At 35.5% G+C, this 24,513-nt stretch overlaps 1 protein-coding gene across 1 annotated transcript; it reads left to right on the top strand.

The window, feature by feature from the left end:
- Nucleotides 1-1,148: 1,148 nt before the first annotated feature.
- LOC120352823 (aminopeptidase N-like) lies at nucleotides 1,149-23,537 on the top strand. Its single transcript, XM_039435104.1, is given in 13 exon segments — nucleotides 1,149-1,477; nucleotides 6,106-6,285; nucleotides 7,368-7,523; nucleotides 9,059-9,177; nucleotides 10,287-10,448; nucleotides 10,451-10,517; nucleotides 14,489-14,645; nucleotides 15,239-15,392; nucleotides 16,997-17,078; nucleotides 19,893-20,076; nucleotides 22,121-22,367; nucleotides 23,249-23,283; nucleotides 23,286-23,537. Coding segments are annotated over 13 exon segments (2,097 nt in total). The 5' UTR covers nucleotides 1,149-1,157; the 3' UTR covers nucleotides 23,520-23,537.
- The last annotated feature ends 976 nt before the right edge of the window (nucleotides 23,538-24,513 follow it).

The following is a 24,513-nucleotide window of genomic DNA, read 5'->3' as shown; positions in this document are numbered from 1 at the left end:
GTAACTAATCTGTACATTGATTCAGTTTTTCGTGAATTCTGATGTTATTGTTGATTTTTCGGTAATAATGTATAAGATAAAAGTTGTAGAGAATGAAATGGAGAATAAATCATGTCATATCATCTTTTTTCGTATCTTTTTTTATGAGGCTGGAATTAATAAAAAAAAACTGGAAATAAGATGATTATGGTGGTTATTTTATTAGAGACTGGAAATTATACCACATTGAGATTATTATGATTGTTTATTTCCTCTTTCCATCTGTTTTCTTCCTTCTCTTTTCTTTTTCTTATTCTACTTTTCCTTCTTTATCTTCTTCTTCTTCCTCGTCTTTGTCTTCTTCTTCTTCATCTCTTCCTCCTCTTCTTCTTCTTTGTTTTCTCCCTCTCTCTTCTCTTCTTCTTCTTCTTCTTCTTCTCCTCCTCCTCCTTCTTCTTCTTCTTCTTCCCCTACTGTCCTCTTCTTCTTCTACTGTCTTCAGTAATTTGCCTGACAGCAAAAAATCGATGGGTGTAAACTGGCTTGGAGTGGAACCAACCATTCTCTCCAGATTTTCAAAATATACCTAGAATCAAAATTTCACCAGTAAATATACTTCAGATGGAAATTAATGAGATGTTGAATTCATTCAAATGCTAATTCATGAATAATAATTAATCAATTAACTAATTAATTAATTCATGATTAATTAATAAAATGAGCGCTGCCATCTAGGATCGTCGTTTGGTGTGCAGGTGAGCATACCTGACTATAGTGAGGTCCACGTTATATGACAGTATTTGATCAAATTTGTTTTGCTATCCTTGTCTATCATTCGCCAAAGCCGGTGGTACTATCCTTTTGTAGGTCCACAACGATGCCAATTATGTTTTTGACAGGTAGAAATATAATTATTAATGCGAGAAATCAGCATCGCTATTCTTCTATCTTTATCCACTCTCATTATAACGTGGACCTCACTATAGCAATTGGGAGGTACCGGGTCCGATTCCCGGGCTGGCAAATCATTTTTTTCATAGTAGCGCTCATCGAATATCCATCTAGCTGTTTACCCTGTTGTCAATATTTGCAGTAGCAGAAGTCTTCGGGGTGAATTACAGCATTTAATTTGGATTTTCGTTTAATTATAATAATTATAAATCAAACTTTTTCAGGCCATGAAGCGATTGGGTTTGAGCCTCCACCTACTGCCCCTTCTCTTACACCTGAGCACCTCCAGCCCTGCACCTGAAAAGCACCTGGAAGTGCGCCCAGGTGGCTACAGGTTAGACCTGAACCCCTACGCGGGCGAGGCCCTCTTCACAGGTCGCGTCAGGATAGACATCGTCCTGTCGGGCTTCTCCGAGGACCAGGGTCCTTCCCAGATCAAGCTGAACGCCGATCCTGGGTTGAATGTCAAGGAGCAGGATGTGAAGATCACGAGACTTGCAGATTTGGATACGTCCAGTGAGGAGGACGATTCTTCGAAAGAGGAGGCGTGAGTAAAATTAATTTATTCACTCATATTTGTCATAGGATTTCTCAATTGGATTCATCACATCAATTTCCAATATAGGGGCACCGAGTTTCGCTCGTTATTTTTATTCATCGACTTCTAATAAACTAAACACAACTCTTTAAAATGATTGAGGAAGTACTAACAGGCACAGCCCAAAACTGTTTCTTTCCCGAATTTTGATTTATACGCTATAAATAGTCCAGAAAGTAGGTTATGTTCCATACACTTGAATTCAGGTTCAATTTTCTGTTCAAACATTTGAAAACCAAAAAAAAATTATAATTTAGATTATATACAAACCAAATTGAATAACAAAATAACACTCACTAATCACTTGAAATATTGTCAAATAATGATCAACTTTCAAAATTATGATATACTCTAGTTTAGGATTATCATGTCAAGTCAACAAATCAGATTATGTTGATCAAATCGTTTGAATTGTCTTGCTAGATAAAATTTCTCGCTGATTGATTATGATTACACAGCTGGAATATTCTGTCTCTCTCCCACACAGGCACACGCATCTTCTGTTATCGAGAGACGACGATTATCATCTGTTTTCCAAGGATTAATTATCCTTTTAATGTCGTTCAGCGAGTTTTCCAAAGAATGAGACATAGTGCAATCAAATTTTTATATCATAAACCTACTACGTTCCAAATTTCGTAAAAATCGTTAGAGCTTTTCGAGATCCGTGAAACATACCAGATATAAAAATAGCCAGATATATACAGAAATTGCTCGCTTAATATAATAGGATACTACGATCCTCATCAATCATTCATCTGTCTATTGAACATTTATCTATTATCTATTAAAATCAATTTATCCTTTTATTCAATCCAATATCTATTGAAATTCATCCATTATATGACAATATTTATCCATTTGATTATCTTTATAATAATAATAATAATAATCTGATGCCCACATACTCTCTAGGCTTGTGCGTGAGTAATGAGTGAGAGGGATGTTGATGACAGATACAACTACTTTTTAGGTAGTCGGACCGACGGCTTATCGTCTCCTCCGAATGACGGAATATATCCTATTATATTAAGCGAGCAATTTCTGTATCTATATTTATATAAAAGCGAAATGGCACTCACTCACTGACTGACTGACTGACTCACTCACTCACTCACCCACTCACTCACTCGCAGAACTAAAAATCTACCGGACCAAAACGTACAAATTTGGTAGGTATGTTCTTGGCCCTTAGAGGCGCAACTAAGACTCTTTTGGAAATATTTCAACTCTAGGGTGTTTTTAAGGTTTTTTAAGTTCGTCTTTTAGCATGTATATTCTTCTTCTCCCAATCTCTCCATTTAATTGAAATCTCCATATCATATATCATATGTTGCTATAGAACTATAATCTAGATAGAGTACACCTCTTCGAAACAGTTGTTAACTGGCAACTAAATTTAATAATTTTGTCAGGTTGCATTAAGTTTGAGTTGACTTTGTTAGGTTTGCACCAAGTTGAAGATTTAAATGCATTTATCGCGGGAAAATGATTGGGCACTGCTACTTTCAATCCTGGAATATTATTACTAGCCGTCAGGCTCGCTTCGCTCACCATATCCATTATCCAGACTCTTAGTCTGGACCCCCGACTGAATCGTCCAAACATATGATAAATGCTCAAATGAAAATGCAGGCGAGCGAAGCGAGCCTGCTGATCTCATTCTTGGACGATCCAGTCAGGGTCCAGGGGGCGGCCCCCTGGCTAGACGGATATGGCGAGCGACGAGCCTGACGGCTAGTTATATATTAATATCTCGTGCTAAAATACCCAAATGGCGGCCTTCATTTCAAGTGAGAGCTATCCATTGGAAGGCATAGGCATTGTGGGTCTATATCTCTTCAAGGTCTTTGAGGGTGGTTATAGTTCTATTCTAAATTACTCAAGATTTCAGTAGGTGAAGTTTTCCGAGTTAGAAAATTATGAGCTGAATCTCGTTTGTCAAGGATTGCAAACCAATGTTATCCGGTGCTTACTTTTATAACGTGAATCCCCTATAGTGCGATGGATGATTCTTTAGCTAGATTGAATCTTGAGTTTATTCAATCACTATTCAGTTTCTGTTATAAAATGTTTTTGGATCATTCAAATTAATAATCAATTTTCTGTGTTGTTAAGAAGATGATGTTGTGGTAGGTATCCATATTGAATTAAAACGACTTTATATTTATTTATTTATTTTATTCCATTGTAATTACAGATCATAATTATAATAAATATAATTTGATTGGAAGAAGACAACAGGCATAGCCCAAAACTGTCTTCTCCCAAATTTTTACAAATACAAGTTTCAAAAAGAATAAGGTTAAGATTTCACTTTCACTTCAAAAGTCCAATCTCCACTTCAAAACTGAAGACTAAACTAAAAATTTTGAATTTTGATATTTAAAACTGATTAAAAACAAAAATATTTCACTCAAATCTCTACAGATTGGAAATTTTTGAGTAATTTTGCAAAATTTTGAGCCAGAAAAGAAACACAACACTTCACTGTCTAAACCACTAATTTATCAAACCAATTTGAAACACTAGTTGCTGTTGTTACACCATTATCAATCTCTTGTGAACCAAAAGCTTAACTATCAAGCAGCGGAATAAACTGAGAGCTTGAACATCGAAAATAAAGTGCGAATGAAGCCCTATGATTGGCCCTTAACTGTTGACCATTAAGTTTGAGCTCGACTGTCATTGGCCGAGACACATCGACCTGACCTCAGCTCGAATCTCTTCGTACCCCAAGTGAATCTAGGAAGAGGTAACTTGTTATCAATTCAACTATAAAACATTCGAGTTAGTGCAGTTTACACAGTTTCATTTTAAACTAAATTTCATTTCAAACTGGATTAAATCCATATCAAGGGTTGTTCATTATAATGTGATTCATTTTGAGTTTAAGCTTCCAGATGACTAAATCTAGTTTAAGCTTAGACTGTGCAAATGGCCCTTGGAGACATATTATTAGAACTGAACGATCCACAGCTTCAACTAAAAGACAGAACTATAATTATGAACAATAGTATTCTACACCTTTTCCAATTTTATTTGAGAAAGTATCAAGTTAATTTGAGAAAGTATCAATTGTATTTGAGAATAGTCACTTATAATTGAGAGAATGTTATTATTATTATTACAATTAGTTGCGTAAAGCCACACATTTTTGAGCAATTCTCAAGTGGCTATGCAACATGTCAAGTTCAGGATCGGGATCCTGAGAATGCGTTGCAGCACTCCTCTATTGTATAGGGACATGCCTCTACCAATGTCCTGGTTATCTTAGATAAAACACTTTATAACCACCACACAACCTAATATCTCTGGAATACAATTATAAAACTTCAATCCTGAATGATACGGTCCTTTTTCAAGCAGAGAGAGTCTATAATTGAAAGCTGGAACAACATGCATTTCTACCTCGATTCTGTATGCATGATTAATTCGGTCGACATTGAAATTTCTGAATTTTTAAACACAAAAGAAACCACTCCCAAGAAATAGATAGCTGGAACAGAAAGAAGCTGGAGTCTCCTGAGTATAGGTTTACAGGAAGAAGAAGGACTCACTCCCTCAACAACCCGAAGTGCTTTTCCTCTGCATTTTGAAGCACGTGTTCAAATAGTTCCTTCCTGACCCCAAAATAGAATACTAATCTAATCAATGATAGGAATATCCATGATAGACACTTAGAGCTGTCGTAATATTTGAATTTGCCTTTACAGTTCTCAGAGCGAAGAGAGTATGATACTGTCTTTTTTGGAGCTTTTCCACGTGGCTATCCCACTTCAAGTCAGATGTAAATGAGAAGACATCAATTGAAAATGAGAAAATTTTCCAAATGACATGTCGTGGCTCTTCTGTAGCCTACAGTACAGGTTTGATTTGAGCAGGAAAGAATTCTGTACTATGTATTCTATACCATTCCAATAATTACCATAGGCTTTGCATGGGGGCAAATTAATATTTTCAATAGTGAAATTATTTCCCCTGTACTGTTTACGAATGATTAATGAGTATCATTTCTATGTATGTATTGGCAACACGACTTTTGTCTCCAAACATTTTGTGAAATTCTGCACTTGATGAAGATAATTCTCTATGTTCAAGGTGCAATTTAACTTAATCATCAATCGATTGAATATCTTGATGAGGCAATTCGGCAATTCTTCAATGGATTTTGGGTCTTGAAAATAATTTTCTATTCAAAAACTAAACGTTTTATTGGAATATTAATATATTGTCATATTAACTTTTTATAAGTACAGTTTATAAAGCATATAAGTACTGGGCACTGGTTTTTTAAAATCATTTCGCAATTACAACTGACAACTTCTCGATTTCAATTCGTATGTTCTCAATTGAAATGATACTTTCTCAAATAAAATTCACTATTCTCAACTACAAGTGATGACTTCACAATATATAATCGACTATTCTCATTTACATCTGACGTTTTCTCAAATACAAAACACTATTTTCAATTACAATTGATATTTTCTCAAATACAGTTGGAAAAGGTGTAGTGTCTGTGAGCTCCACAAACTAAACATGTGAGAGCTACAAAAAATTGTTTATATTCACAGATCGTTGACAGTGACCGGAATCAAACGAGATAAGGATGAACTGACTGTTCTTCTCTCTCAGAACCTGCATCGTCATCACATGTATCAGCTGGACTTGTCTTTCGATGGAGAGCTTTCAAACGATCCTTCAAAAACCTTCTACGAAAACTACTATCTGGATGCTACAACCAACGAGAAAAGGTGGAATATTTTTTGCAAATTATAAGCTATACCATATCTTTGCTGTCTTGACTGTATATTTTTAGAAAATAGAATAGAATATTTTTATTTCACTTGCTCATAACAACAAAAAAGTTTACTTATCAACTTAAAAAAAATTTAATAGTTTAAATAAATTTACAACTGCATAATCAGAAAATACTAGAATTATAACCACGTACAGTAGAATAAATGTTGATCTTTTTGCAATCAGCCTAACTAAGTAAAATATTAGAAACAAATGATGATTAGGGCAAGTGAAACAAATTACTACTTGCAAAGTGTTGCTACTTGGAATGGAATGGAAATTTATTAATATTGAAAACGTTCCACGAAAATTACTATTTGGATGCTTGAACCAACGAGAAAAGGTAGCCTAATATCTTGCAAATAATATGCTATCATAGTACCATATCTATTGTATAATATTTGTTGTCTTGACTCTATTTCCTTAGAATCGAATGGAAATTCATTAATTGAAAACGTTCAACAAAATTATTAATATTACTAGAAAAATTACTATTTGGATGAATTATATGAATTATGATAATGTATGAATTATTCAGGGCTACTAATTTTGATTCATAAAATAGAATTATAGTACCCTTGTTGAAATTAATAAAATAATAGATCAAGATACAAATAAAAATAACTAGTTTCAGTGATACACGCCATCTTCAGGGTTTTAAAAGATCTACTATTTGGAAAACTTTTTAAAAATCAACGAAATGGAAATTGAAAACAATAGTGCTTATAGCCATTATACTATTCCACGCCATATTTATATAATTAATTATTTCTTCAAGTATAAAATGTGTGTATCATATCGTGTGGATTCTGTATCATGTGTATCATGATACAGTATCATTCTGTTGTGATACTGTATCATTATGGTTATACCATAGAGAAAATATATCATACGAGATATCCCTTTGTACGTATGTATATAGGTCGTTTATGTTCCAAATTGCAACAGCTTTTTTTTTTGTTAACCATTTTATAGTGGAATCAAACTTTATCTTAGTTTTTGATTGATAATTTTACGGTTCTCTGATTGTTTTCAGCTGGTTTGTGGTATTGAACTTGAAACCGGGCAAAGCCAGAACTGTATTCCCTTGTTTCGACGACCCAAAATACAAGACGTGGGTGGAGCTTTCTGTGTCTCACAAGAGGGAGCATCACATACTAACATGTATGGTAAAAACTGACACATCCAACGTGTAAGTAAACAAAGTAATTGTTTTTCTTCATTATCCTATACTATTTAACGAGCAGCCTCTGTTTAACTGTTTAGATGTTTGGATGTTTAGATGTTCATATGTTTGTATTTCACCGGATTTCGAAAACGGCTCTAACGATTCTCACGAAATTCAGAACATAGTAGGTTTATAATATAAAGATTCGATTGCACTAAATCAGAAATCAAATCAAATTTTATTTCGCCACTACAAAAATAATAATCCTCAATACAAAGTTGAAAAAGATTGCACTAGGTCTCATCCCTGAGGAAACTCGCTGAAGGACATTAAAAAGATTTTATTATTCATCCATTCATTTTTCAAAATTATTCATCCTTGGAAAAACATCTGATAATAATTATTTCGTCGTTTGTTAGTGATGGAAGTGAGTGAGCGAGTTCATGTGTGTGGAACTGTGTCAAAATTATGACTCAGCTGTTGATCTTTTGTCATCATTCAATCAGGTACTTAGTGCCGGTTGGAAAATAGCCGGGTTATTTTTAATCCAGATTAATTCCAGTAGATCCATCTTTTTGAAATGGTCTTCTCTGATTTGGTTCACGTGAAGTTAGTCAGGATTGAAATTCAACCGGCTTTTGTGCAACTGGGCCTTTGTGAGGGAAATTTTTGCATTCCTCTGGGAAGTATTGTCAATTTTCTGTTATTAGATGGAACTTTTCTGTATGGATGTTATTATAATTTCTTCTTTCGTAATACATTTTTTATGCTTTTCTACTCCAGAGCGAAGCTCGGTCCCCGATATATCTACTCACATCCTATGGTGCAACTGTTCTGCTGTTCTACATAACCGTACAAAAGACTAATTTTTATTATGTATATCTTTGTAACTCACTTGATTTCGTTCAATTAAATCAATACATAAATAAACCTGACACATCCTCCATCATAATTAAATTAAACAGGCTTTTGTGCAACCGAGACTAAGTAGGTATGTGTTTCCAGCTTGCAGCATCTAAATGAAAGTTGAATAGGAATAAATTTCATTGGAAAAAGAATCTCAATGAATCAATGTAATCAAGTCTACAAATGTAGTAAACTTAGAGGTGCGTACAGATATACGCGCCGCGAACATGAGCAATTCACTTTTAATCAGCTGACTTTATCTGTATTTTTACAGAAACAGTATAAGATATAAATATGAAAAGCAAGATTAAAAGTGAATTGCTCATGTTCGCGACGCGTAAATCTGTACGCACCTTAAGGTGCGTACATATTCAACAAGCTAATGCCAGCTTTGTCAGCTGATGCCAAGCTTTTTATATCTGTATCTTACCGTTTCTGTAAAAATACAGATAATAGTCAGCTGATTAAAAGTTAATTGCTCATGTTCGCGGCGCGTATATCTGTACGCACCTTTAGAATATCTCATCTAGTTCACACAATGAAAATGAAAAACTATTGACACAATAACATGTGCCCAATGCAATTTCATATGCCATTTTTTCAGTCCTTCATTATAATTTATGAATGAATTATTTCATCTTATCTAATCTTAGGACCAGTGACGGCTCAGTAGTGAGGGATCAGTTTAACAGAACTCCTCTGATGTCTGTCAACTCATTGGGTCTCCTTGTCTCAGACTTTGTAGCAGTCCGTTCCAGCTACATGGAGTCTGGTACTTTGCTAATTCAATTTGTTCAAATTTTATTCAAACTTACTAAATTTAGTTGAAATTGCAAATTTTTATTCGCTTGCAGTATTGATAAAATACTACCAAAGTTAATCTCACTATAGTAGGATCCATAATTATCATAATGGAAGAATTTGATTAAAACCTTCTAGTCGTGACCCTATTTTTTTCTAATGTTAGTCGTGTCCCTGGGTCTCAGGGACCCGCTTCTTTCATATTGAATATTTATATATATTCTAAGATATAATGTTATTCTATGATTCTAATATGTTCAAGGGTTTTGATGAACGCATTGAGAGCTTATGTAAAGCAAAAATCGATCTTTATCATAATTATAAAAATAAATTTGAGAACCTTGCATTTTTAGGGTAGTGAAAAGTAACGTTTGGTTATTATTTTATATAAATGAACTAAAATTATAGTGAAGAATACTATGATGGATCTCACATGCAACACTACCAGAAAGATAGGAAAAAAATTGAAAGGTCATAGTTCACTCTTAGGGTAGTTTTACCCTACCCTCAATTTCATGTTGCAAAATCTCTGCAAGACTTATGCAATTATAGTGGTGATGAATACTATTATAAATCCTAAAACCTACATGAAACACTACTAGAAACATTGAAAATATGTAAGGTCTCCTAAAGCTCACTTTTAGGGGAGGTTTAGAATTCCCGGAATCACCTAAAGTTCATTGGTCATTGAAATAGAGATCTAGAAGTCATTTGTACATTCTTCGAAGTATCTGTTCAAAATAACATATTGACTGCTTGAATCCAATTACTATTGCATAAAAATGTGCATTTGAAAAAAACGAAAAAAGTTACGTTAGTCGTGACCCTTGGGTCCCTGGGACCCAGAAACATAATTTCACGAAAACAACAAGTCACAGACCACTAACACTCTACATCAAGTTCAAGTGTCTACTGACATGAATTTGCATGGGTCACAATAGACAGTAAAGCAATCGGAAGCAAAATTATAACTAAAATAAAAATTGCCCGGGTCCCTGAGACTCGGGGTCACGACTAGAAGGTTAACATAACTACAGCTCCATTTCAATAGCTAACAATTGATATTTCTTCAATCTCTAGGATTATCATCTCAAGGTATTTTTAACCCCATAGATGGAGTCTTTGTTGGAATTTGGGGTAGGCAAGACTTCATGAGAGCGCTGACAAAGGCTAAGCAGTTCCTGCCGTCTGTGATCGTCTCTCTAGAGATCTTCCTGTCCAGACCGTATCCTCTGCCAATACTCACATGGTGGCGCTCCCTAACTACACCTCAGACAACTATATCAATGCTTGGGGACTGCAAATGTTCAAGTAAGAGAACCGTAAACATTGCGACATAGAATAAAACAATCTTCTAAAGCCGTGTTCACACTGAACAACTCTTCGACATACATGTTCGGCAAACATGTTTGTTGAGGAGATCAGGGACAAACATTTTAACAAGTTTGGACAATCACTGTTTGTCAAACAAAAAAATCTGGTGTGGCGCACTCACACAACTTTCCTTGCCGTTATGAAAATTGATCACGTGACGCTAGTGTTACCGCGCATCTCAATCTACTATTCAAAGATATGAGCCAGCTGGTGACAGGGCAATAACGCTAAGGTCTGCTAGCTCTTCATAGTGAATCATTTAATAGAATCAACAGTTACCAACAGTTTGCATTGGATAATCACATTTTCTCGAATTTCGAGCTTATTTTAATTCTAGGTGAAAATGTTACTGGACATTGATTGTAGAAATTCTTATGCTCAATCTTTTCCACCCGGAATTTTTTGTTTAATTTGTATCTGAAGCCTGATAATTGAGAATCTAAAATCAAACTCTGCATAGATGGGGTGGAGCTCCTGAAACTTTTACAGATATGTGACTTGTGGCAGTTGATAGAGCCTATTGATGACTATTTTAGGTATAACTTTAATCAAAATCGTTGGAGCCGTTTTTGAGAAAATCGCGAAAAACCCTGTTTTTGACAACATTAGTGTTCAAAAAGTGTTGAAAATTGTGGAGTTAAGAGTAATGGTGGTACCAGGACCTCCTAAATAAATAAAGGTATTGAGGAGGTCCTGGGTGGTACTGCAATAACCATAGAAAAAGTCTGGTGTGGCGCACTCACACAACTTTCCTTGCCGTTATGAAAATTGATCACCTGACGCTAGTGTTCACGCGCATCTCAAGTCCACTATTCTAAGATCTGAGTCAGCTGGTGACAGGACTATAACGCTGCAGACACATGAAGTCTGCTATCTCTTCATAGTAAATGATTTAATAGAATCAACAGTTCCCAACAGTTTGCAATTGAAATAATAACATTTTCTCGAATTTCGAGCTTATTTCAAATTTGAGGTGAAAATGTTACTGAACATTGATTGTAGAGATTTTCATGCTCAATCTTTCCCACTTAAATTTTCTGTTCAAATTGTATCTGAAGCCTGATAATTGAGGATCTTTAATCAACTTTGCATAGATGGGGCGGAGCACCTGGAATTTTCACAGATATGGGACTTGTGGCAGTTGATGGAGCATATCAATGAGTATTTTAGGTATACATTTGATCAGAATCGTTGAAGCCGTTTTCAGGAAATTGTAAAAACCCTGTTTTTGACAATATTTTCGCCATTTAGCAGCCATCTTCAATTGCATTTCATTGAAATTGTTCGTGCCGGATATTCATAGTGTAAGGACCTCAAGTTTTAAATTCCAAGTCACTCTGTTAATTGGGAGATGAGATATCGTGTACACAGACGCACATACACTCATACACACACCACACACACACACACACACACACACACACCACACACACACACACCACACACACACCACACACACACACACCACACACACACACACACACACACACACACACACACACACACACACAACACACACACACACACACACACACACACACACACACACCAATACCCAAAAACCACTTTTTTGGACTCAGGGGACCTTGAAACGATCGTGTTTATATTTCACAGCTGGCTATTATGTCATCTTATGAATTTCGGGGAAGCGATATTTTGATTTTTCACATACTCACTCGCTCACTCACTTTTTTACTATCTACAGCTGTTTCAGCCAAGGATGAATTATCCTTTCAATGTCCTTCAGCGAGTTTTCCTAGGGATGAGACCTAGTGCAATCGAATTTTGATATCATAAACCTACTACTTTTCAAATTTCGTGAAAATCGTTAGAGCCGTTTTCGAGATTCGTTGAACATAAATAAACATATAACCAGATATAAATATATAAACAGATATACAGAAATTGCTCGCTAAATATAATAGGATTTCGAAAAACTAGAAAATTTAACACAAAATAAAATAAAGAGAAAATAGTGTGAAGTTTCAGCTGAAGGGATGTTTCATTTCGTCAAAGAAGAACGTTTCCAATATCATAGAAATGAGAAAATAGAGATTATCATAAAAACTGCGACCACGCCCCGTTTCGGAAAGCCAATTTTCTGACTCCAGCTGTTTAAAGTCTAGAACTTAGCCAACTCCCGAGCGCGAAAACCAGCCTCAAGGATATTAATAAAAGTTTACAATCTTCACAATCATATTATGGTATAAGTTTTTGTGTTAAGCCACGTTTACACCACAGTTGTCAACAAGTTGTTCAAAAATAGTTTCAAGTTAAGCGAACATATTATTGATGTTGGGAAATTTATCACTCAAATTCATGAGAAACAAATAGAATGTCGTTTGAATCATAGCTCTTAGATCATTCCACTATATACAGTCCTGGATTGTAAACATATAAATCTGAGTACCCTCTTGAATTATTTTGTCACGACATGTTTCGGCTACTAATGTCATTTTCAAGTCATTCGTAGCCGAAAAATATCGTGACATATTTGAAAGGGTACACAGATTTATATTTTTATTCATATTAACTGCAGCCTTAAAGAAAAACGACAGTCCTGATTGTTTTTAGTATCTGAGAGTTGTTATTACATGTGATTTTAAACCTGATGAGTGGAATCCACATCTTATCGTTTTCATTTATGGATGTTTGATGATTTCTTTGCAATATGTTGATATTTTCGGGTTTTGACAGTTTTTTTGTTGTGATTTTGAACAGAGAGAGTGACCTGATTAACGGAAACAGCTACTCACTATCCCATATTTTTATCAATAGTCTCTGTTATCTGTTATCTCATTGTTTATATCCTTTTCATTCATGAATTTCGATGATTTCTTTGAAAAATGTTGATATTTTCGGGTTTTGACAGTTGCTTTGTTGTGATTTTGAACAAAGAAAGTGACCTGATGAACGGAAACAGCTACTTACTATCCCATTGTTTTTATCAATAATTTCTGTTATCTGTTATCTCATTGTTTCTATTATTTTCATTCATGAATTTCGATGATTTCTTTGCAAACTATTAATGTTTTTCGAGGGTTGACAAATGTTTTGAAACAAAGGAAGTGACCTTAAGAACGGAACAGCTATTTATTATATTTATTCGAGATAGCCTACATATGAGAGCACAAGGATAATAACCCATAATATTGCTCTCTTAAAAATAATACAAGTAAAACAATCAAAAATGCAATATTAATACAATATTGAAAGAAATTAAAAGTTTTTACGAAAATTCTCTCTGAAAATATACACTACAGAAAATTTAAACACGATTTTAGATAGCAGGAAAAATAAACACAGCAATAATAAAATGAAATTATGAAAGTGAAATGAAACAAGAAAAAACGTTTCTACCACTATACAGAAGTCATTCTGGTCAGGAGTCATTCTCAATATCCCACTGTTTTTATCAATAATCTCTGTTATCTGTTATCTCATCGTTTCTACTACGATTTTCATTAATTTTGATTGACTATGATTTCGATGATTTCTTTGAAAATATTGATATTTTCGGGTTTTGACTGATGTTTTGTTGTGATTTTGAACAAAGAAAGTGACCTGATGAACGGAAACAGCTACTTACTATCCCATTGTTTTTATCAATAATTTATGTCATCTGTTATCACATTGTTTCTATTCTCTCCATTCATAATTTAGTTTTTTTTTTTTTGCAAACTATTGATGTTTTTCGGGTTTTAACAGTTGTTTTGTTGTGATTTTGAACAAAGAAGGTGACCTGATGAACGGAAACAGCTACTTACTATCCCATTGTTTTTATCAATAGTCTCTGTTATCTGTTATCTCATTGTTCCTATTATTTTCATTCAAGAATTTCGATGATTTCTTTGCAATATGTTGATGTTTTTGGTTGTTGACAGTTGTTTTGTTGTGATTTTGAACAGGGAAAGTGATCTGATGAACGGAAACAGCTACTGGCTGTCTCATAGGCTGGCCAAGGCAGCCGCCACACAGTGGCTGTTACACTTGGCTACTCCACAGAACTCAACAGCTGTTCCCATGTCTGTGGCAAGCTTTCTGGCTTCCATTGTCGCTAAACAGGTATTTTCTATTTATTTATTAAAAGAAGTTACATTCTCCCAATCTAATACCGTAGATAATTGACTAATATTTTATTCTTTGAAAAATTAACATGTGAAGTTAATGTATTTAACCTCCACCATGAAAAACAAAGAAATTTCACAAATACTTTTGGAAAAGTGACTTTTAGTTGAGTTATTTCTCATAATTTTTAGTAAATTGATGAACATTCTCAAAAATTGATATTTCCAGAAACTTTTTGTTTTATTCAATCAACAATACCATGAAGAATTTATCCTCTGAATCTCTTACCGAATTTGAAATGTTCTGTCTCAAAAATTTAAACTTTAGGCGCACATATCTCAGAGAGCAATGATCGGGAAAAAATGTTTTCCTAAGAAAACTTTCTCATTTTGATGGCTTGATGATATACAAATCGAAAAACTCTGAAAAATATCACCAGTAGAAAGTTTATTTCTAGCCTTTGCACAGTCTTGAGTATATATCAAGCGATAATCGTTATTCAGACTAATCAGTTAGACTGAACTTGGTTGGATGACCCAAGATAGATTAATGGATGGTTGGGTAATAATTGTTTATATGCTCTCTTGTAGAACGGCGTACCCCTTGGACTAGACCAGGTGGACCCCGAGGGAGTATCGGTCTACGACTGGCATGTCACCAAATACCACAGTCTCTTCCTTGAGTTATCCAAGCCTCATTCCTACACCAAGGAGCTCATCAAGAGCCAGATGGCCGTTCTCAAAGGTATGCATAGAATTCTTCTAGTTCCATCTTTCAGTTTATATAATGATGATTTGTTATTATATAGTGCTTATTTCTTCTCCTTCTTCTTCTTCTTTGGCTGTGCCTTATCCCATTCAAATGGGGTCGGCATTCCTTTCTCTCAGTCTGCCTCTCCACAAAGCCCTATCCAATGCTTCCTCTCTCCTCCAACCACTCTCCCACAAGTCAGCCGCTTTTCTATCACCCCACCTCATCCTAGGTCTACCTCGTCCTCTCGCACCATCCAAAACCAAATCCTGCACTCTTCGTTCAACATAATCCTCCTCCCGTCGCTGCACATGCCCAAACAACTCCTGCATTTTCTTTCCCAGTGGTCCAACTTTTACAGTGCCTCTGATCAATTCGTTTCTTATTTTATCTCTTCTTGTAACCGCACACATTCATCTTAACATTCTCATCTCAGTCCTTCCATCTTTCGTTCCTGTTTCTTTGAAATGGGCCATGTTTCTGTTCCATACAGCATAGCTGGCCTCACAACTGATCTATACACTTTCCCTTCATTTGACAATTCACTCTCTTATCACAAAGAACACCACTCATTTTTCTCCATTTCATCCATCCACAATTTATTCTTTATTGTATTTCTACATCATTTATTTATTTATTTATTTATTTATTTATTGAAAACAAGAATATGTGGAAGCAACAGATCAATGATCCATTTTGCTTCCATTACATTAATCGTTTGAAAAACAAAGAAAATTTGAAGTACAACTAAACAAATTAATATTGGAAATAAGAAATTAAATGTAGAAACATTTATGATGATGATCACAAATACATTAATTGTATCATGCCCTCCATCTCTCTGTACACTTGAACCCAGGTACTCAAAACTTGCAACTGGTTGGAGTTGGTTTCCTTCAAGCTGTAAGGGTAGCCCATCATTGTTTCCCAATACCACGTACTCTGTTTTTGATCGGCTAATTTTCAGTCCCCTTTCCTCCAAAGTCTTGCTCCAGATTTCCAGCCTTTCTTCCAACTGATCTTTGGTAGGTTCACAGAGCACGATGTCATCTGCAAATAGCATGCACCATGGTGCTGGCCTCTTGACTGCAGCACCCACGACATCCATGAGCAGATCAAACAGATATGAGCCAAGTGCTGAACCCTGGTGAAGGCCAACTTGCACAGGAAACTCTGGGTCCTTCCCACACTGGTTCTCACTGGAGTGATGGCTCCCTTGTATATATCTCCTGCACCAATCGAGCATTCTTCTCTGGCACACCTTTTCCTCTCATACTATATATAGTGCTTATTTAAGTGACAAAATTCACTCGAAAGTGTAATGAATACAGTCCATTAAATGATCATATCTCCAGAAGCAGACAAGTGATAATAACTTTTTGTGTAGTTGAGAAGTTGATAATGTGGTAATTATTCATATAATGCAAATTTCTTATTCTTTTTCATTCAAAGTGATAATAAATTTTGTTGAGATAGATCTCCACAATCATGAGACTATAATAATCGAATAAATTGATGGATTTATTGCTTCAATCAAATTTTAAAAATGGTCATAAACTCTGGATCAGCTGATTGATATTAATTTATCCTTGTTGTAGGTCAACTATTCCTGCATATGCTTGAGTACACACTTACAATGCCAACTCTGAAGCTTGGAATTCAGAACTTCTTGGCGAATAGGTAAGAAACAACATGAATAAACATGGCATGATTGTCTTCTGATACAGTATTTGGTGGAATTTAGTGATAATATGCTTTCCTACGGATGAATTCGTGATATTTGACTACATTTCGGTATTTCAATTCCAGTTCTCGTTTGCTCCTTTAGGCTAGGCACACACCAGTTAGTCAAGTCAAGACAAGACATGATCAGACACGTTCAGTCACAATACCTCACATAGTTGCTTATGGAGACACGTCTAATTTCAATGACTAATCGGTGTGTGTTGCGTCATAAGCAACTATGTGAAGTATTGTGACTGAACGTGTCTGATCATTGTTGTCTTGTCTTGACTAACTGGTGTGTGCCTAGCCTTAGTGTTCATGTGCTTCAAGTAACTTCGCAAATGTTTTAAGTGTTCCTTATTCAGTGTTTTGAATGCTAGGCTAATCAGATATTATCTTGAATAATATAATGGAACATAATCATCATGAAACTGTTCAATTTTGGGCCGGTTTCCGACCTCAGGATTGAGCTTTTCTAGATTTTAAATAGCTGGAGTCAGAAAATTGGCTTTCCAAAACGGGGAGTAATCGCAGTTTTTATGAAAATCTTTATTTTCTCATCTCTATAATTGGAAACGTTTTTCCTTGACGAAATGAAACATTCCTAAACAATTCAAAATCACTCAAAATTTACACTTTTTTCTCTTTATTTTATTTGTGTTCAATTTTCTAGTTTTTCGAAATTTAATTTAAACGTGGACTGCGACTACGCCCCGTTTATGAAAGCCAATTTTCTGACTCCAGCTGTTTAAAGTCTAGAACTTGGCTAAATCCCGAGCTCGGAAACCGGCCCTATATGTTTTTCACTCCCTACTTATTTTATTCGACAGTTGAGAAGGGCATACGGAGCATTATGTGTTCTTGTGTTCCAAGAAAATTAGATTCTTAGACCCGGTTGCACAGAAGCCGGTTAAATTTTAACCATGATTAACTTCACGAGAACCAATCAGAGAAGGCGTTGTTGAAAAGACGGGGCTTCTCTGATTAGTTCTCGTGGAATTAATCACGGTTAAATTTTAACCGGCTTTTGTGCAAACGGCACCTGATGTTCCAAGTGTTCCTTTTTCAGTGTTTTAAATACAAGGCTACTTACATATATCATAAAGCATATGATGAAACATATCATGAAAACGTCTAATTCAATCGAAATTCTCAATTTGTACAATATTTTTTGTGATCCAAGTAACATCTTAAATTAATGTTTCAAGTGTACCTCATTCCCTTATCCAGTGTTTCAAATACTATAGTGAGGTCCACGTTATAATGGCAGTGAAGGAAGATAGGATAAAAACGTTGCCGATCTTCTGTCTTGTCATTGCCTTCTATAGACGGTAGCTGATACAGGTTTATTGATGTAATATTAACTGTTCTTTCTAGTTTTAAATAATTAATTACATTTTGTGTTCCAAGTAACATCTTAAATTGATGTTTTAAGTGTACCTTACTCCCTTATAAAGTCTTTCAAATACTATAGTGAGGTCCACGTTATAATGGCAGTGAAGGAAGATAGCAGATCAACGTTGCCGTTCCTCTGTCTTGTCAATGCCTTCTATAGACGGTAGATGATACAGGTTTATTGATGTGATATTAACTGTTCATTCTAGTTTAAAATAATTAATTACATTTTATTAATCTAGAAATTATATTTTTCAATAATTCCATAATGAATAATTTTCATAATTGAGATGAAATATATTTTGTTAATTAAAAATTAATTCTACATTGTTAAAAGACGGTCTGTTAACCGAACAAAGCGATATAGCACTATCAGCTTTGTTGAATGATAGACAGGGATAGCAATACTATTGCTAAAGAAACACTGCCATTGTAACATGGACGTCACTATATACTGAACACTCTCTATCTCTCGGCTACTCTCTTCTTTTTTTAGACGAACATTTGACGCCTTTTTGCAGGTCTGTTCCTAGAATACTACCCAATTCACCAGTTTCTAATGCTGTGAAGAATTAATTTCCGTTAAGAATAATTAACTAAATAGTTTATTTCGCACCTAGAGCAGAAAATGAGATTTTTCCAGCTCGAAATCGGTTTTCAATTAGGCTTTCCGAGGTCGTAGGCTGAGGACTAGAAAAGATTGAGAGCTGGAAAAACATTTTTGCCCGTGGTGCGAACGATATTTTTCGCCACACTACAGGTATTGCTGACAAAATAAATAAAGAATACAAAATAAAGAATACTCGTTAAGCTATCGTACCTATCTCTTGATTTTAGTGGTAGAAGATTTGCAGTTAGGATTTCAGATTCTTTTAAAATTTTACTTGGAATACCACAGTCATTTCAAGCATTTTTGAAAATTCGGAATGCACTGATCAACAATGAATAGTTGAATAAAACTGGTTGCGAAGCGAATTAGTTTGATTCGAAACTGGAACTGAAATCATGGTGACTTCAGCTGATGATGAAAGTGGACACTCGCCCGATCTAGCGAATGACTTATTAACTACTTCCATGAGCGGCTGGAAAGAGACAACTTTCTGGCCTAGACCGGAAAAGAAACCCTTTTCTGACGTCGTCTGCAAACAAAGTCTTTCAGATCTACGTAGGGACTGGAAAACAGCTGCTTTCTGTGCAGTGTGGCGAAAAATAATTTTCAGTCATCTAGGATAGCAATACCATTGCTAAACAAACACTGTTATAATGTAGTGGACTTCACTATAGGCTACTCACATATCATGAAGCATGACTGACCACTTAAATCTCGATTATTCTGAATTTGTACAATATTTTTGTGGATTTTCTTGATTCCAGAGAGTTCAAAACCTACACAGACGACGATTTCTGGTCAGCCATTACTGAACAGGCTCACATTGACAACACCCTGCCCAAGGAGTATGCAATCAGCAGCATTGCCGAGTCGTGGCTCAAGCAAGAGAGAATCCCATTGGTCACCGTGACCCGCAATTACAAGGATGATACTATCTCTTTCACTCAGGTCAACTATGATTTTGAATTCACATGTTGAAGAAGATTTAAAAAACTTGCATGATATACACATCATAACCTTTTGGACTTCATTACCATTGAAATTCGAAAGAGGAATAGTTCAAGCTAAGCTTAAATCTCCCCATTCATATTAAATGTTATATATTCAAATTATAATAATATTACATAAATAAACCATTGTGAATCACGTGTGTATTACACAGATCATTGTAATACTATTGTATTTATAAATGAGAGAGAATTAACATTCCATTGATAAATAAATACAATTTTATTGTCAGCCAGTCAAAAAAGCACAAGACAAAGTCGCACAAATAGAATATGAAATAGACAGTCACACATTAAGAGACACATTGTTACTATTACATTGCTATTTAGATTACTTTTCCAAATATTACAAATAACAAAGACAATATCACAAAATTAAGCAGCTAGTTCATACGTGCTAACAATAAGAATTAAGGTATGCTGATTCTGCTCTCGTAAAATTCACTTTATGTATAAAAAGGATTTTTTGCCAGCCAATCGTGCATTTTCAATTTGAACAGTTTTAGGGGTGTTTGTTGGAGGTGTAGCGGTAACTTATTATATACCTTTGCCCAACTGCTACAAAACTGTTTAAAGATTTAGACAATCTTGGTATTGAATATAGATCTGTCTATTGTTCTGGTATTGACAGAGTGAACAGTATTTCTTAATTGATAACGATGCAGATTCTCCTTAGTGTATAACAAAATAGAATACAGAAAACAGGTATATATACTGATTTATTACTGTGAGAGTTTTATTATTCATGAATAAAGGCCTACAGTGTTCTAAATAAGGTGATTCCGTGATTATTCGCACGGCTTTTTTTTGTAGCAGGAGAATATCGTTAATGTGCGCTAAATTTAATTTCCCCATAGAAGAATACCATAAGACATGAGACTGTGAAAGAGAGAAAAGTATGCTGTTCTTAAATATATTTTTGGTACCGTATTAGCAAGGCTTCTCAGCAGATAGATCACTCCCTAATAAATTTCCCCATAGAAGAATACCATATAAGACATGAGACTGTGAAAGAGAGAAAAGTATGCTGTCCTTAAATATATTTTTGGTACCGTATTAACAAGGCTTCTCAGCAGATAGATCACTCTCTACACAGTTTAGTGCTTACATATTTGACATGAGGCTCCCAAGTGAGTTTTGGATCTAAATGTACACCAAGAAATTTTATACTGGATGCGTTGAGAGTAGCTCCGTATTTCAAATTGAAATTGATTCTTTCTGTCTTATCTGAATTCAATACAAAGCCATTCGCCCTGAACCAGAGAGATGCTCGTTCCATCGTACTCTCCGTCTCTTAGATAAGGCCTCTCAGATCATTATTGGTGTGCAAGAATGTAGTGTCATCTGCGTAGAGCAGCGTATCAGACCCTATGTAGGCAGGCAGATCATTTATCAAGACAAGATACAGAGTAGAGTCGTGTCTCTTCTCGACCTGAGTCGCGTGAGTGTGAGTTGAGCCTAAAGGTGCGTACAGACTTTCCCTCTGCTCCGCAACCGAACGTCACTCCAGCAGAGCGATTGATGATCGACCGGGGAGCAACAGTTGTTCGACCGGGGAACGCGTGAAGATTTAACATCTTCCGTAACGTTCATGATGGGTACGTGGGCGGAGCGACTGTAGTTCGATGGAGGAACGAAGGCGGTACGAGGACGGTACGAGGGCGGAGCGTGTTCGGTGCTGGTTGGATGCGCGTATATGTGTACGCAGCTTAAGACTACAGTCACGATCTCACGAGTCTCTGGACGAATTTGCCCTTATCACGATGCTACTCTCATAGCAATAACACATGATGAAAACTCTGAAATAATTTGAAAAATAATATGATTTTATCAATAATTTAATTTTTATAACCTGAAAATCTGGTGTGATCACCGAAACTAGTACAGTAGTGTTACGTTACAATTTGTATTCTTGTTTTTCAATATTTCATCAATTTTAAAGGTACTATAATTCTATTTCATGATTTTATCAATTTTCCATCCAGGAACCCTTCGTAAACAGCCTGGAAACCCGTCTAGGCATGTCAAAGGTGGTCAAAAAGCAGTCAGCTCCTGATGAGTTCTGGTGGATCCCGATTGTGATGGTCATCCAGCCGAATGATTTCTATTTCAATTGGACGACTGTGATGCCATCTCTGTGGCTGAAACCGAACCACAATTCCACCTCACATCAACTCGACAAGAAGCAGGACGTCAAGGAGAAGTACATTGTTGTCAACCCGGCAAATGTTGGTGAGTGATTTGTCAAATTAAGCCCCGCACACACACACATATCGATTTTTGTTCGTACGATATTATGCCGTCCTTATGAATTCTATTAGATAACACGGTACTTGAAAAACATCATCTATATTCAATATATCTATATATATATAAAGCGGAATGGCACTCACTCACTGACTGACTCACTCACTCGCAGAACTAAAAATCTACCAGACCAAAAACGTTCAAATTTGGTAGGTATGTTCAGTTGACTCTTTAGAGGCGCACTAAGCAGTAAAATCATTATATAATTCCCAAACAGTATACAACGTGTGAAAATAATTAAAAATAAAAAACAGGATATTAACACCTGGATCAAATGCAATTATTTCTTCTCTCCATGAGATGTTTCTCTTCAAAGTTTACTCTTCTGACTTGTGTGCTAGCTTATTATTCTGCAATCCTTTGTAAATCATCTAGTCCTTCAAATATTTTTTTCACCACCTAGTCCTATTGTTTTTTCCATCCTTTTCCTTATTTATCTCCCCTCATCCAATCCTTTCATATCTACCGTTTATCCACTTTTCCTGATTCCTTTTTTCATCTTCTCAAGGATTGAAGGTTTTCCTAGTACATGGATTACCATAGTTGAAAAACCCATCAATCCTCCACCTTTTTTTGCTCCACTTTCTGTTCATATTGTTTTAATGTGTATTGTTGTTGCTTTTCATGTCGCTTTGCAATTTGTTTGTATGTATTCTTGTTAATCTGTATCAAACTTGTATGTGTGTGTAAAAATAAATAAATAAATTCAATTGAATTTGACGCCCTTTTTCTAGGTCTCTAATGCTGTGAAGGTATTTTCAACCACGAAAATAATTTTTTCCACAATTTTTTGTCAATTCTCACAGGTCTGTTCCTAGTGGAACTACGATCTGGACACTGGAAATGCTGACAGCGCGCATCGACGAGATGCCGGAGACAGTGCGAGCTCAGCTGTTGCACGACGCGATCAGCCTCGCTTTGGCCGGCAAGCTGGACATGATCACCATGCTGAATGTGACCACTTTCCTCAAGCGGGAGCAGGCACCTCTGGTCTGGAAGACATTCTTCCCTCTGGGTGATAGGCTCAGGAAGATGCTCGTCGGCACTAGTGCACAGAAGATGTTCGAGGTAATGTGATTCTCATTATTTTCTCCATTATTCTACTAGTAGTTCTGTGAACAGTAGACCTCGCGTCAGTAATTACATTGACCTGTTGTTTTGTTCTCTCAAAATTTTGCAAAATTACTCAAAAATTTCTAATTGTAGAGTTTTGAGTGAAATATTTTTGTTTTTAATCAGTTTTTAAATATCAGAATCAAAATTTTAGTTTTGTCATTGGTTTTTGAAGTGGAAAGTGGACTTTTTGAAGTGAAAGTGAAATCTTAACCTTATTTTCTTGAAACTTTTATTTGTTAAAATTTGGGAGAAGACAGTTTTGGGCTATGCCTGTTGTCTTCTCCCAATCATATTTATTTATATAATTATGATCTGAATTGCCAATGAAGTAAATAAATAAATAAATAAATAAATAAATAAATTGATAAATGGTTTATCATTTAAAATGTCTAGAAAATATCCTAAATAAACATAGAGCTTTCTGTCTATCGTACCGTGACGTGTCGTCCCGGAATGTGAGTGTGAGCGCTGTTATCAGGTCTGGCTGCAACTGTCTACAACGTTGATAGAAAGATACATTTTCAAGATGTTCAATGTTTTTGAACGGGTAGTATTATAGTCAACTGTCTACTAACGTTGATGGAAAGATACATTTTCAAGATGTTCGATTGTTTGAACGGGGTAGTAGTATAGTCCACTAGACAGCTGATTTATGATGAATGTTCTAAAGTCTGATAGGTGGGCGCACACAGATCATCATCGGACGGACGGCACGCATCGCTTCGATCGTATAGGTATGCGCACTCTAATTGAAAACAATGTATCAAATCTAATCGTCCGATCGTCCGATGCGTGCCGTCGTCCGATGATGATCGTGTGTGCCTGCCTTTTTACGGTAATATTGGCGTTCAAAGGAGACTCCTTTTCTTTTTATTAAAAAATGTGAAATTTCAAAAAACCGTATTCATACGTCGACGCGAAATTCAAAACGGATCATACCTGTCAAATTCCATGA

Source organism: Nilaparvata lugens, chromosome 8 (assembly GCF_014356525.2).
Source record: "Nilaparvata lugens isolate BPH chromosome 8, ASM1435652v1, whole genome shotgun sequence".
Taxonomy (NCBI): domain Eukaryota; kingdom Metazoa; phylum Arthropoda; class Insecta; order Hemiptera; family Delphacidae; genus Nilaparvata; species Nilaparvata lugens.
Note: the sequence above shows the minus strand (reverse complement) of the source record. Positions and strands in the feature narration are given on the sequence as shown.